At 43.4% G+C, this 13,281-nt stretch overlaps 2 protein-coding genes across 6 annotated transcripts in view; both read right to left on the minus strand.

Annotated features, from left to right (window-relative positions):
• The window catches only part of ARHGEF9 (Cdc42 guanine nucleotide exchange factor 9), a 259,278-nt gene that overhangs the window by 138,316 nt on the left and 107,681 nt on the right, over nt 1-13,281 (minus strand). Inside the window, exon 1 of one of the 5 annotated variants that reach the window (XM_058536009.1) lies at nt 4,505-4,587. The exons of 2 other annotated variants lie outside the window; for them this stretch is intronic. In XM_058536009.1, coding sequence (XP_058391992.1) covers nt 4,505-4,513 — 9 coding nt within the window. In that variant the 5' untranslated portion in view covers nt 4,514-4,587. Of the gene's footprint in view, nt 1-4,500; nt 4,588-13,281 lie in introns of those variants that run through there. 2 more of the 5 variants (XM_058536011.1, XM_058536010.1) reach the window with 2 other exon arrangements.
• On the minus strand, nt 4,685-5,283 carry LOC131401061 (uncharacterized). The gene has a single exon (XM_058536016.1). It carries the CDS (start codon nt 4,867-4,869, stop codon nt 4,690-4,692), a length of 180 nt encoding a protein of 59 aa, XP_058391999.1. The 5' UTR covers nt 4,870-5,283; the 3' UTR covers nt 4,685-4,689.

A 13,281-nucleotide genomic window follows, 5' to 3' on the forward strand; every position in this document is an offset into this window, starting at 1 on the left:
CAAAATTAGAAATGATGTGAAATTGCTTTATAAACTCTATAAGCCCATGCACTGACAAGTGATTATTAGTATTGTCATTACTGGATGTTTCCTGAGTCTTCTATCCCCTGTAAGCCATCCCTCCTTCTAGTTTTTCCACTTTGTGCTTTGGTGCCAGGGCAAAGCACAATGAACTAAATACTTTTGAGAGCTAGACCCACCTAATGACAGGAGACACTCTGAGAAGATATCAGAAGAGCTAAGCTTTGATCATGGATTCTTGGAAAGCCAAAGACTCAGTTGGTCTAGAACAAGTTGCAGAGCTAGAAATAAAAGCTAGAGAGTCTAAGATTCCCCACCTCCATCCCACTTCTTGGGTCAAAGCCACTGGGGCTGGATCCAGATGCTTTGTGGGAGGTCTTCTAAGTAGGCAGTTATTTTAAGAGAATAGGCTCAATTCCCAATCATGTCCCTGTCCAAAGCAAGCACTCCACAGGCCAGGCCAAGGGAAGCAGAGGCCAAGATGGCAGACAAAGACTAGAAGAAAGACATACTTTGGCACCATCCCTGCAACTGGCAGTCATAGTTAAGCACTCTTAATCTGGGCCTCACCACAGGGCAGAAGAGCACTTCACCAACAGGCTCATTGGGATCCCTCAGTTAGCTAGCAATTTAATCACACACACAAGTGGATGAGACAATCTGAGCCAGGGCCCAAACCCTGTTCACCTGTCCCACAATCAAACTGGCTTTCCCAATTTGCCCAACCTTCCCAGTTGGAAACTACTCAAGAGACCAACGAAACAGAAACAAAAACCTCCAAATTCCACACTACAGCTGGGCTGGGCAGGGTTCCCTAAGCCACAAACAAAATTGGGGCACACTGTACAAGCAAATGTTACAGGTTCTGACAGATAGAGGCTGTCTCAATGGGGGAAAAGCATTGCTCAGTTTGTTCTCACCACACTATCCCTTCACCTCCTCCCTGCCTCAACCAGAAGTCAAGATGAAAAAAATATATTTTTTCAGGGCTTGCAGACCTCCTTGCACTAAAGCTGGGCTGTGAAATGGCTCAATTAATCTTAAGGAGTTGGCAGTGACTGGAGAGGAATTTGAACCCAGGAGCCTTCCAATAAACAGTCTCCATGGCTGGGACAAGGCTAGGCTCTGTATGCCTTCTGTGGACATGTCTTCTAGGCATTTGCAGGCAATGGAGATCTTGCTCTTTCTTTGTCCTCTCCCCAAAAGCATCTCTCCCAAGTCCCGCTGGGCTGCAGACACCTTTCTCCAGAGGCATTGATGCCTGGACCTTTAAAGGGTGGGCTCTGGAACTCAGCAGGAGCTGAGTGATTCAGGAGTTACTAGGATATCTGTTGAAGGCGTTTGCTTGAAACCCTTGGTAAGCAGCTGGGAGCCAAAATTCTTACGCTGGAATTTTGCCCCTCCTAGTAGCAAAAGCTTATCCTTTACCCAAAAGGGTCAGAGGAGGAAAGGGAACAAGGAACCTTGTTGGGAAAAGTTGGGACAAATCAGAGAGGAAAAGCCCTCTTCTCTTCCTTCTTACCCACTTACAGCAGGGGGCAGGGAGGAGGAAAGGAAGAAGGGGGAAGATGAAGAGGCAGGAGAGGGAAGAAAAAAGAAAAAAAAGTAAAAATGCAGAGAGTTCCACTCTTCTGGGCTGCATTTTTCATTTTCTCCCACTCTTTTCTTTTTGCATACCCTCACAAGTCTGAAGGAGAAATGCCAAACCTTTAGGACTCACACAAGTAAAAAGTCACATTGCCAAGTTTGGTTCTCTACTCCCCAAACTCCCTTTTAGCTGCTCTAGGGTGGCCTGCCATCTGGCTAGCAACATCTCCTTATTTGCCTAGAGATAAGTTAATTTGGAAAATGCTTACCCATTTCGCCAGCTAAATTACTGATGGAAGGGTTCATTCAAGTTACCCCTTTAGCCTGAGGGGTTGTGGGGTGGGGGAGGATTGGTAGGGGGAATACCCATCCATCCTGGCACCAATCAAATCCTTACAGGCACAAGGAAGCCATTCAGAACTGTGGAAATCAATGCACGCCCTGCTGTTTTTCCTCATTCCTAGCACAACCAACCCCGTCCACATTCAGAAGTGTGCACCCATTCACACACACACAGAGGGCGTACACACACACCCATGAACATACTCTCACACACCCTTCACACACACATTTCCAAAAGCTTTCTTCCAAGGGTGTGTTAGGCACCTAGAGGTGAAGGCTGTGGCATTTTGTGACACTACTGTCATAAACCTGGCTCAAAGACTAGCCTAAGAGAACCCTTCTCCCCTTAGGGAAAAAAAAAAGGAAAAAGCATTCCATTGTTGTAGTCCAGTTTTCTTCCCACATAGCTAGATAAAAAATCTCCTAGGTAAAATTTAAGTTTCTCCAGATAACAAAAACGAAAACCAGATATTTCCCACTCCCATCAACCCTTGATTAACATTTCATTTTCATTTTCACTCGTCTTTCCAGTTCACCCCCCTCTGATTTCAAGTGCCTATGGGCACCGAAAATCACAGAATGCAAGAACTTGGAGGTCACCTAGTCCAACCATCCCCAAATGCCAATGTTACAGGGAATGTCAAACCCACTGAGGAGGAAAAAAAAATGCCCAAAGTCAAACAACCACTGAAGGGAGAGAACCCAGGGCTGTAGTTGCACAGTCTGGAGCCTTTCCTCACTCTCCAGCATTGTATCAAAACAAAGCGCCCAACCAAAATATAAGCTTACTTTAGATAATACTGCTAGAGCTAAGAGAGGGGGAGGAACTCACTAGATTCTCTTTGCAAAGAAACAAGTTCTCAGTTCAACCCAGGTAGCCCCCACAAAGGGATCAAAGAGTAAATAATAAGAACCAACGCCAGCAAACTTCCCAGATCATGCTTACACCATGGTACCAATCAAATAAAAAACCAGCTTCTCATCCACACCAAGCAAACGAGAGCACACCTTGAGGCTCAAAACCCCTCCAGATGCCATAAATAATACTCACTGTGTCCTGAAGTCAGGACAATTTCAAAAGCCCTCTTCACAGCCTCTCTTCCCTTCATAACCATTTCCAAAGTGAATGAACAGGACATGAAACTTAACAGCACAATGTCAGCAGATTTGCACATCACGCATGAGCAGCCGCCCACATGGGTGTAGGGGAAATGTGTGTATGTGCCCTGATTCATGGCTACATGAGCCAGAAATGGCACTATTTCAAGTCAGGTAAGAAATGGAATGAGGAAGACTTGCCTACATCAGCTGGTAGGGGTAGGAGGCAAGTATTATGCACACTGGCGTCAGAGACAATTTTTTTCCTGGCTTTGCCAAGAGCTTTCTCAGCGGAAACAGAAATGTAAAGATAATAACAATAGCACAATAATAACAGCAACCACCACCACCACCACCATCTGATACAGACATACAAATATATGTCAAATTAGAATGTTGCTTCTAGCTCATGTTTTCCTGAGCTCTCATTCCATTCCATCCAGACTTTTTTGGGGGGGACAGGGGGGTGCTCAAAACTCTCAACTTAGCATGATACATACTTTCATTTTGCTATGGAAATCTCCCAATTAGAGAGACCTCTATGTTAAAGAACAAGGAAGCAAACAAAAACCACCACTTTCTCATTAGCACTAGCAAGTCCTATTTAAGATGTAGTTCAAGAACAACATTGCACATGAGATTAGCCCAAAGAGGTATATCCAAATACTATTATTCCCAAGGTGGGTAAAGAGCTGGCTTTTGTTGTTTTTTGGAGGACACAAAGAGAAAATTTCAAAACTCAAATCCAGGGGTACAATCTTTAGGAGAAGGAACCCAAGCAGCTCTTTTTAATGTCTTTTCTTGCCAATTCATAAAGATCAGAGAACGCTTTTTTGTCCCATTCCATGATTTCAAAGAAATTTACATTTAATGCTTTAAGAAATGTTTTAAAGGTGGCTTCTTTCCAAATTGGAAACTGTGAACCCTGGACAGCAAATTGAGATTAAAAGAACACAGTCATCAACTGCCAGCTCAATGCACCTCACCACATCACTTCTCAAATTCTTGCTTCTTGTTAGAGACTACAGAATCATTTTCTCTAAATTCATTCCTTCTATCATTTTTTTTCCTTCTAAACATCTAGTCCAAGACTGTCATTCCTAACATGCCAAAAATTCATCATCCTCTTCCCACAAGCCCCCTTGCCCCCAAACAAACCCAAATGCACTCCTGATGGCAAGAGAGAAATTTTGACTAAAATTCCCCCATGGAATTTAAAGGCAGTTTTCAAGAAAATGAGTTGACAATACACTACGAACAGCAAAGCCACCGTTTTAGGACGCAGAGCTTGCTCCGTAAACATCACGTAGATGGAGAATGCACACACACACACGCATACTTAAATAGAAAGCATTTCTTTATCAACAATTTTACTCAAGCAATAAGCAACTACACTCACAGGCATACTTAAAAGACAAGACATGACAAAAGATTTAGGGAGAGATAATATACCAACGTCATACATATCACAGCGAGGCCATGTTGAAGCTCAAAACGTTTCCCCCCTGAGTAAGAAAGCTTGCTCTTTCTCTCCCTCTCTTTCCCTGTCTCTGTCTGTCTCTCTTGATTTTTTTTTTCTCGGTTGTTCTCGGGATGAAATCAAAGCGAGAGTTCGCAACAGCTCAGGCGGCTGTACTCCATTTAGCGCGTTCCCAGGAAAAACATGAGTATGACATTAACAAGCAGGAGAACTACAATCACGGCAAAAACGACTACAGTTTGCACATCCAGGGTCATGGTGCAATGCAGAACACTGTAGTGTTCCAGGTGGGGGGCCGGCAGATTGGGAGATGTCAGTCTCTGTTCTGTCAGACTGTCCATACAGCCACCATGCTAGAAAGAAGAGGAGGAAGTCGGCTGGTTAGGGAAGGGCTGGGTTTGGCGCCCGAGTTTGGTATGGGGGGGCGATGGGGACAGGGGAGCTTGCCTCCCGCCTTCTCAGGACTGAGCTGATCTTTCTTCCCTAGCTGAGAAATCTTAGCTTGCGCTGCAGTCGGCAGAGTCCAGAATTCTCTCTCAGGCGCCACGGAAAAGGCAAAATCCTGGCTTTCAAAGGGAAAAGCGGGAGGAACCAGTGCAAGGTTCTCCGACGCTTGCTCAGTCTGTCCCGGCGTGCGTCCGTCCGCCTGCCTATCAGTCAGTCTAGGTCTCCCCGACTCCCGCTAGTTCGCTCGCTTTCCTACGCTCTCTCGCTCCACTGGGGTCCCCAGCTGCCAGGCACTCGTTACTGCCCTGCCTCGCTGGCTCTCTCCCTCTCCTCTCCCCACCCCCACCCCGTAGGGTGCGTTTTTAATCACCGAGCTACTGCGGACGCCTGCGTGAGGCGCAGCCCCATCTGCTGACAGGCCCTCCAGCCAATAGCAGGTGCCGCAGAGGAGCGTTTACTCTCCTGGGGGCGGGACTTGAGCTGGCGTGCTAGCCGCGGCAGCCAATTGGAGGGCCCAAGGCTCCCCGAGCAGGCTCGCTCCATCCCGACTAGCGGGAGCCACCGCCCCCAATTCTGGCGTGGGGGTAGGGAGTTTGTTGAGGGTGGGTTGAGGCGGATGTAGGGAGGGAGGGAGGAGAGGAGGGAAATGACCAGGAAAGAAGGAGGGAGCAGATAGAAAGGAGGGGAGAGGCTTGACAGGGAGGCAGGGAGGGAACAAGGGGAAGATTATGGGAAGCAGGGAGAAGGGATAGGGAACAAAATGAAAGAGGGTGGAGGAAAGGAAGGAAAAAAGGATGTGGAGGAGTGAAAAGGAATGGAAAAATGGGATAGGTAGTTGGGGAGGAGGCATGCCTTGGCAGCCACTTTGTTTGGAGCTTGGGCCAAGGAGGAAGCAAAGGTGCCTTTGGCCACTGCCTAAGTATTTACAGGCAATTTACCATTAGCCATACAAATTCAACAAACAAGTGCTGTGAACAGAACCACAAGGACACACTACAAATTATCCAAAATCCAATTCTATTTGGCTTTCTCTGATATCCCTCCATTGACAAGTCAGATTTCTCTATAACAGCTTGCACTCTTCCAGCATGCTGAGTACTATGAAGAGAAGAAGCCAGCTTTGCAGTGGAAAAGCCTCTACAAAAATTGCAATCTACTTGTCGTCACTGCCCCTGTGTTTGTGACCCTGTCTCTGGAACTAAGAGGAAAAGCCCTGGACTAGAGACCAGAAGGTGTCAGATTTACTTCCAGCCCTACCTCAAGCTTTCTGTATGACTTTTGGACAATTCCTTTCCCCTTTCTGGGCCTCCACCTCCCTTCTGTCGCATGAGGACTTAGACCTATCTGAGAATTAAGTGAAACCTCTGAACCCTCATCTCACAAAAATACATACAATTTCAGCAGGCTCCTGGGCCCTCAAAAACCCAGGACTCCCTTAAACAGAAGATCTCCAAGGGCCCTTCTTACTCTTACATTCTAGGACTGGAAGAGTGAACAGATAGATACTGATGGAGAGGAGCAAGAAACTGGCTTAGCTTGGGATAGAACAAATTAAGTTCTGGAACTCCAAGCATACTAGATTCTAACAGGAATGAAATTTGCTTTCTATTCTCTAGAAATATTTACATATAGGACAGTCACCCATCTTAACTAGATGACTGGAAATTCTGAATGAATGCAGGTCATAAACAAAATGGCCCCTGGCCCTACAAGATATAATAAAACCCAAAGAATTCTCCACTTCAAAAGTTTTGTCTCAAAACACCACCTATGAATGATTCATGCCAAAACAAACAACAAAAAACCCTGAATCAGATAAAGCTTCTAGATCCAACTATCAATTTATAGAACACACAGAGGACAGACAAACATGTTAAACTGCAATATGAGGATACAGACTGTAAAAAACTACAAGACCAACAACCCAGTTCTTTAGCAAATAAATAGGAAGGAAAAAAAGAGATTGATTCAGGTGGAAGTTGTGTGTGCACACACACACTCATTTGTGACATTTATGAAACAACTGGAAATTTGAACAGACTGAATATTTGATGATATTAAGAAGTCACTATTAATTGTTTAGATGTGATAATGATATTGTGGCTAAGTTTAACAAAATGGGGAGAATAGGGGTAAATCTTTGTGACCTTGGATTTGGCAATGGTTTCTTAGATATGACATAAAAAGCATAAGCAACAAAAAAATAGACAGATTGGACTTCATCAACATTCAAAACTTTTGTGCTTCAAAGGAACACTATCAAGAGTATGAAAAGAGAACCCACAGAATGGAAGAAAATATTTGCAAATACATATCTGATAAGGGACTTGTATTTAGAATATATAAAGAACTCTTACACTTCAATTATAAAAAGAAAAATTACCCAATTAAAAATTGGCAAAGGATCTGAACAACATTTCTTCAAAGCAATGGTCAAGAAGCACACAAAAAGATGCTCAACATATTAGCCATCAGGAAAATGTGAATCAAATGCAGGAAATGTAAATGCAACATACTTACTACAGCATTATTTGTTATGAGATACCACTTTACACACACTAGGGTGGCTATAATAAAAAAAGCTAGACAATAACAAGTGTTGGGGAGGATGTGGAAACATTGGAACCTTCATAACACTGCTGGTGGGAAATGTAAAATGATGAAGCCACTTTGGACAACACTCTGGCAGTTCCTCAAAAAGTTAAACATGGAGTTACCATTTGACCCAACAATTCCACTTCTAGGTATATACCTAAGAGAAATGAAAACATGTCCACACAAAAACTTGTACACAAAAGTTCATAACAGAATTGTTCACAATAGCCAAAAGATGGAAACAACTCAGAAGTTCATCAACTGGTGAATAGATAAACAAAATGTGGTATATCCATATGATGGCATATTATTCAGCCATAAAAGGAATGAAGTACCGTTACATGCTACAACATAAATGAACTTTGAAAATATTATTCTAAGTGAAAGAAGCCAGACACAAAAGGCTTTTTTATGATTCCATTTATATGAAATGTCCATATAGAGTAAATACTATTTAATGAAGTTTTTGTTTCAGTTATTTATAAATATGAATGTGCTAGGTTGTGATGTAAAACGTGTTTCCTACAACAGGTAATGGTTCAAAATAGTTTGAAAGCCCCTCTTCTAGATTATGTTGAGACAGATACTGGTCATCAGGACAGTATCATAATGTAAGCAACCAAAATCTTTCTCCTTGCCTTTGAAAGTGCAATCTTATCCTGTCTCCACTATATTATCTATTGACCCTTCAACCCACTGCAACCAGGCTTTCATCCCAATTATCTCATAGGAAATTGAAACTTCTTGTGAATAAAAACAAATGACCAACTTGTTGCTACATGTCATGGCCAATTTCCCATGTTTATCTTCCCTGACTTCTCTCCCACTTGATTCCATTGATGCCTTCTTCCTTCCTAAAATGCTCCCTTTGCCTTGGGGAGAGCATCCACATGACGTGTCTAGTTATACTGTCTTTACTTCCTGCCTGGGTTCTTCTTCATCCAGTCATTAAGGCCATGATTTCTCAGGGTTCTTCTAATCTCACTCCCCTTTTCTTCTCATTCCACAGTTGTACTGAATGGTAGATCCATCTATTCCCATGGTTTGAACTACCACCTACATTACACACTGATGCACCTCCTTTCAACAAAGTTACTAGACACCAATGGGGAACAAAACAGACATAGGCCCTTGCCTGCATGGAGCTTACAACTCTCTGCTGATGACCCCCAGATAGCTCTCTTGAACTCTAGAGATGAATCGTCAAATGCCTTCTGGATATCTCCTCCTGACTATCACACAAGTACCTCAAACTTAATAAGTCCAAACTTGAAGTCATCTTCGCCTGCCCCTGCCATCTTCCTCCTTCCCCTGAGTTCCCTGTCACGTAGGAATGTCACACATAGAACTAGCCAAAAACTAAGGAGATATCCATAAGTCTTGCCTCTCCCTCACCTTCCTTCTAGCCAACCAGTCTCCAAGTCCTGGTGATTCTCTTCCTCCTTAATATGACTCTCATGTGTCCTTCCTCTCTCTCCCTGCTGCCAGTACCTTTAATCAGTTTCTCCTCATTTCTGATCTATTACCATTCATTACTGGGTCTCTTCTGCTGCTCTCTCTCCCTAATTCAGCCTCTACTCTCCTGCTCAAATTCTCTCTCTCAAAAGCAGTTCTGCTCTTATCAAGCCTATGGTAGATAATATAGATTGGTTGCTCAGAAACCATGCCACCCTCCTTCTAGCCAGCCTTACTGTATTGCTGAAAAGCTAAAAACCAAAAAAAACTACAACCAGCTGTCATTTCTCAGACTCCTTTGCATCAAGTGTTCTAGATGTGATTTATTTCTGCCAATCATATGGACATGCAAAATATTTGGAAGGAAGTGATAATGCAAAAGCCATATTTCTGTGGCTTCTGTTGGCAAGCACAATAGTGGAAGTTTTAGGGTTTTCTGCAGCCATGTTACTTTTCCATAGGCCCCAGTGTTTGGTCACTGGCTTTGTGCATTTGGGGAAGCAGAGAATGGGACTTTTTTTTTTTGCCTTTGAAGATCTGGCAGGCATGATGATACTCTAGTCAACAGTTAAGACAGTTGCAGATTCCTGGGATTTCTAGGTCACAGATAAGGTGGAGTGTTCCCAAAGTCCCTGATGCCTCATGTTCCTGCTTGTAGCAGAGAAAACAGCTCCCCTGGTATTGTTCTGGGAGTCATTCCTGGAGGCTCCGACTAAAGCTTGCCCTTCCAGCCCTTCTACCAATTTTGGAAGTACCTGATTTTCTGTATTAAAACTCTTTTGGCTGAAAATAACTAGAGTGATTTAATTTCTGCAGCTGAACCCTGACTTATATAACTCCTCTGCTCAAAGGCCTTCCATGGCTCCTCACTGACTTTAAGGCAAATTCTGTGGCATGACATACAAAACCTTGCCAATCTGGTATCCTTTGGCCTTTATAACCACTCTCACCAATGCCCTCTCATTCTCTATTCTCTAGCTAAACAGAACCTACCATAGTTCTCATAACCCACCAGGTTCTCTTGCCTTAAGCCCTGTGTACTATTGCTATCCTTCCCCAGCCCCCACCTCAAAGCTCAGCTCAGGTGCCACCTCCTCCAGAAGGCTTTCCCTGATGCTCTCCCCTCAAAAACATTCTGGACCATATTATTCTCCCATAGGACCCTCAGTTTACCCCTCTTGGAACACTTATTAACCTGTATTGTAATATTTTTCTTTTCTTGTTTGTATCCTGCACTGGACTGTGGAGCTAAGAGGGCAGAGACCATGCCTGTCTTGTTCACTGCTTTCTCCCCCATGCCCAGCACAGTGCCTGACACTTAGCAGGTGCTTCATAAACATCTGTTGAATACATGAATGTCTTCTTCATCCACTTGTTTCCACTCAGAGAATCATATCTTCCAATCACAGAAGGCAAGACCTGATGAGACCTCAAAGAAAATCTAGTCTAAACCCTCATGTTCCAGGTTAAGAAACTGAGGCCCAGGTAATGTAAGCAACCTGCTCAAGATTACACAGCTAATTGTTGGTAGCGCAGAAATCAAACCCTTGTCTCTTGTCTCAAAAGTACTTTTGAGAAATTTCAGACTTTGGAACATGATATTTGATCCCAGCCCTGTCCATGTGTGGTCAGCCTTCTGAGTGCGTTGACCATTCAACTCTGTCTACAATTTCAAAAATATTAGATGAGTCCCCCACATTTTAAGCAGTAGTACCCCCACCCCAGAGCCAGCCCTTCTGCTGACAAGTATCAAGGAATCAGAGAATCTCTTGGTATAGCCCAATTTCATCCTGCAATCTCTCCTGCAACATCCCCACCAAGTAGTTATCCAGTCTCAGCTCCAACACCCACAACGATGGGGAGGTTCCTCTCTCTTAAGACATCCCATTCGTCTTTGGGACAATCTCAGTTGGTACAAAGTTCTTCCATCTGTTTGAGCCAGATGTTATCACCACTTCTACCACAGCCACTGCTGAGGAGCTAATCACTCCATGAGATGGTCTGGCATATAACTGCTCCCAAACTCACATTGAAATTACTATAAGCACCCAGTATATTTCTCAGGACCCAAAGGCCACTCATTAGATAATAATAATAATAGTTAACATTTATAAAATGCGTACTCTGTGCCAGGTACAGTTTTAAGCCCTTTACATGTAGTAACTTTTAATCCTCACAAGAACCCTGTGAGGTAGATACTATTATCCTTATTTTATAGATGAGGAAACTGAGGCAAAGTGGTTAAATAACTTGCCCAAGGTCATATGGCTAGTCAGTAGTGGAGTCCAGATGCAAACTCAAACAGTCTGGGTCTAGAGCCTATGCTCTTAAACACTGTGTTATATAAATGCCACTAGGTGACACATGTCCCATTTTCCAATAGCATCTTGCATGATGTCTCCGGGGTCACAGGAATAAACCATTTCAATGTCCTAACCTGAGTCCCAGTGGCCTACCTCCCAGGTGTAAGATGCCTAAGTCTTAAATCTGCCTTCTGTCAAGGAAAAGCCAATGCCTGGTTGTCCTTTGCCTTTCATGGTTCAAACAACTCCCAAAGTCCTACTTCTGCCAGGAAACACACCTAAGGCAAGTTCAATATTTTTTCCTGACCCCCACTGTTACTCACTTATTTGCCACCCAGTCCCCACAGCAGCCACCTGATAATCCTGTCTGTTCATTGTCTTGGCTACTGATGTAACTAGATGCTCTTGCACATGCATGCCTGTCAGCTCTATTTAAGAGAGTTAGCTCCCTGAGGACAAGACCTGCTGGTTAGTTCAAATATTCAGCACAGAGATCACTACTCCTCCAAAATCAGTTAAATTCAATAAGCACTTATTCTGACAGCTAAGGGGTACAGAGAGGCTCTCAGGAGGCTTACAGTCTAGTGGAGGAGACTGTCACAAACACACATAATTTCAACGTCATGCAGTAAAGTGTCCCAAGCGTAATCAGATAATGAAAAAAGTTGTTGATGATTATAGAACAAATCATAGAATTTCACATTCAAAACAGGAAAAACAGTCATTTCCTCCCCACCTTCCTAAAAAGGAATCCTTTCTACGGTATATGTGATAGGCTAGAGGGAGTGGGGGAGGAAACACCTACTTTGAGTATGCGTGGTGCTAAGCCTTCCAACATATTATTTTATTTAATCCTCCCCAGAAGCCTGAAAGAACTAATTGTTATTGCTATTTTAAAGAGTAAGAAATTAAGGTTCAGAATGTTTACATCATTTTCCCATAGCCATACAGGTAGGATGTAGCAGTAGCAGGATTTAAACTGAGATCTGTTTCCAAAGCCTACCTTTTTCTCTTCTATCTCTGATGAGTTTTGTCCAGCAGCTGCTGGAATATTTTCAGTAACAGGAAGCTCACTGTGAAGCTTCCAAGAGAATTATTCATTTTGAGCTGAAATTCACTATTCTATGGTTCCTGCCCATTTGTTAGAGTGCTATCCTCTGGGCCATGCAAAAAAAGCCAAGTCCTTCTAAGCAATAGTCTTCTTAAGTATTTGAAGACATTTATCATGGGTTCAAACTCTGTTTCCTTCTGAACACCCTCCCTCTCTCTCTCTCTCCACACATGCGCACACACACACATACACACACATTTGTTTTCCAAGATAAACATGAACATTTCTTTACGTTCTTCCACTGGTGATAAGGTTTGCAATCCCCTCCCCAGGCTGGTTGCTTGTCAGTGTGTCCACATCCCTCAGAACACATACCCAGGTAGGAGTGACAATGAGGAATAGAGTGGGACTGTCCCCTCCCTTATTCTGAACACTGGTCCTTAGGAAGAGCTACCTGTGAGCTTACATTCACCTAAAATGGCTGATGCTCACGTATGCTGCTCTTATGCCACAATGCCTTGAGAAGCTCATGGCAAAGTGAAAGAGCGGTGGACGAGAAGTTAAAACTTTCAGATATAAGTCCAGCCTCTGCTTCTTGGTAGCTGTGTGACCTCAAACAAGTCTCTTAACTTCCTTAAAGGTCAAAAAGCTATGACTTGTTTTTAGTTGTAGCTTAAAATAAAGCACTATTTTAAATCTTCAACAGCCTTGCCAAAGGTGTTGACAAGTATCCAGGCATAGAGTTGGTCCCGAGTAGGGTACCCTGAGGAAAGGGTGATGGCTGATTAATTTCAGTTAAAGAATGAGGTTGCATATAATTGTGTGGTTGTGGGGGATGGAGTTTTATGGGAAAAATCAGATACAGGGTTAAAAATTTGGCTCTGCCTGAAGACTTTTCTCCT

The sequence above is a fragment of the Diceros bicornis genome, chromosome X, assembly GCF_020826845.1.
Source record: "Diceros bicornis minor isolate mBicDic1 chromosome X, mDicBic1.mat.cur, whole genome shotgun sequence".
In the NCBI taxonomy this organism is placed as follows: Eukaryota; Metazoa; Chordata; class Mammalia; order Perissodactyla; family Rhinocerotidae; genus Diceros; species Diceros bicornis.

What these genes read in the sequence shown, in the direction of transcription:
- LOC131401061 (XM_058536016.1), bottom strand. Translation starts at nt 4,869, where the DNA reads ATGGACAGTCTGACAGAACAGAGACTGACATCTCCCAATCTGCCGGCC.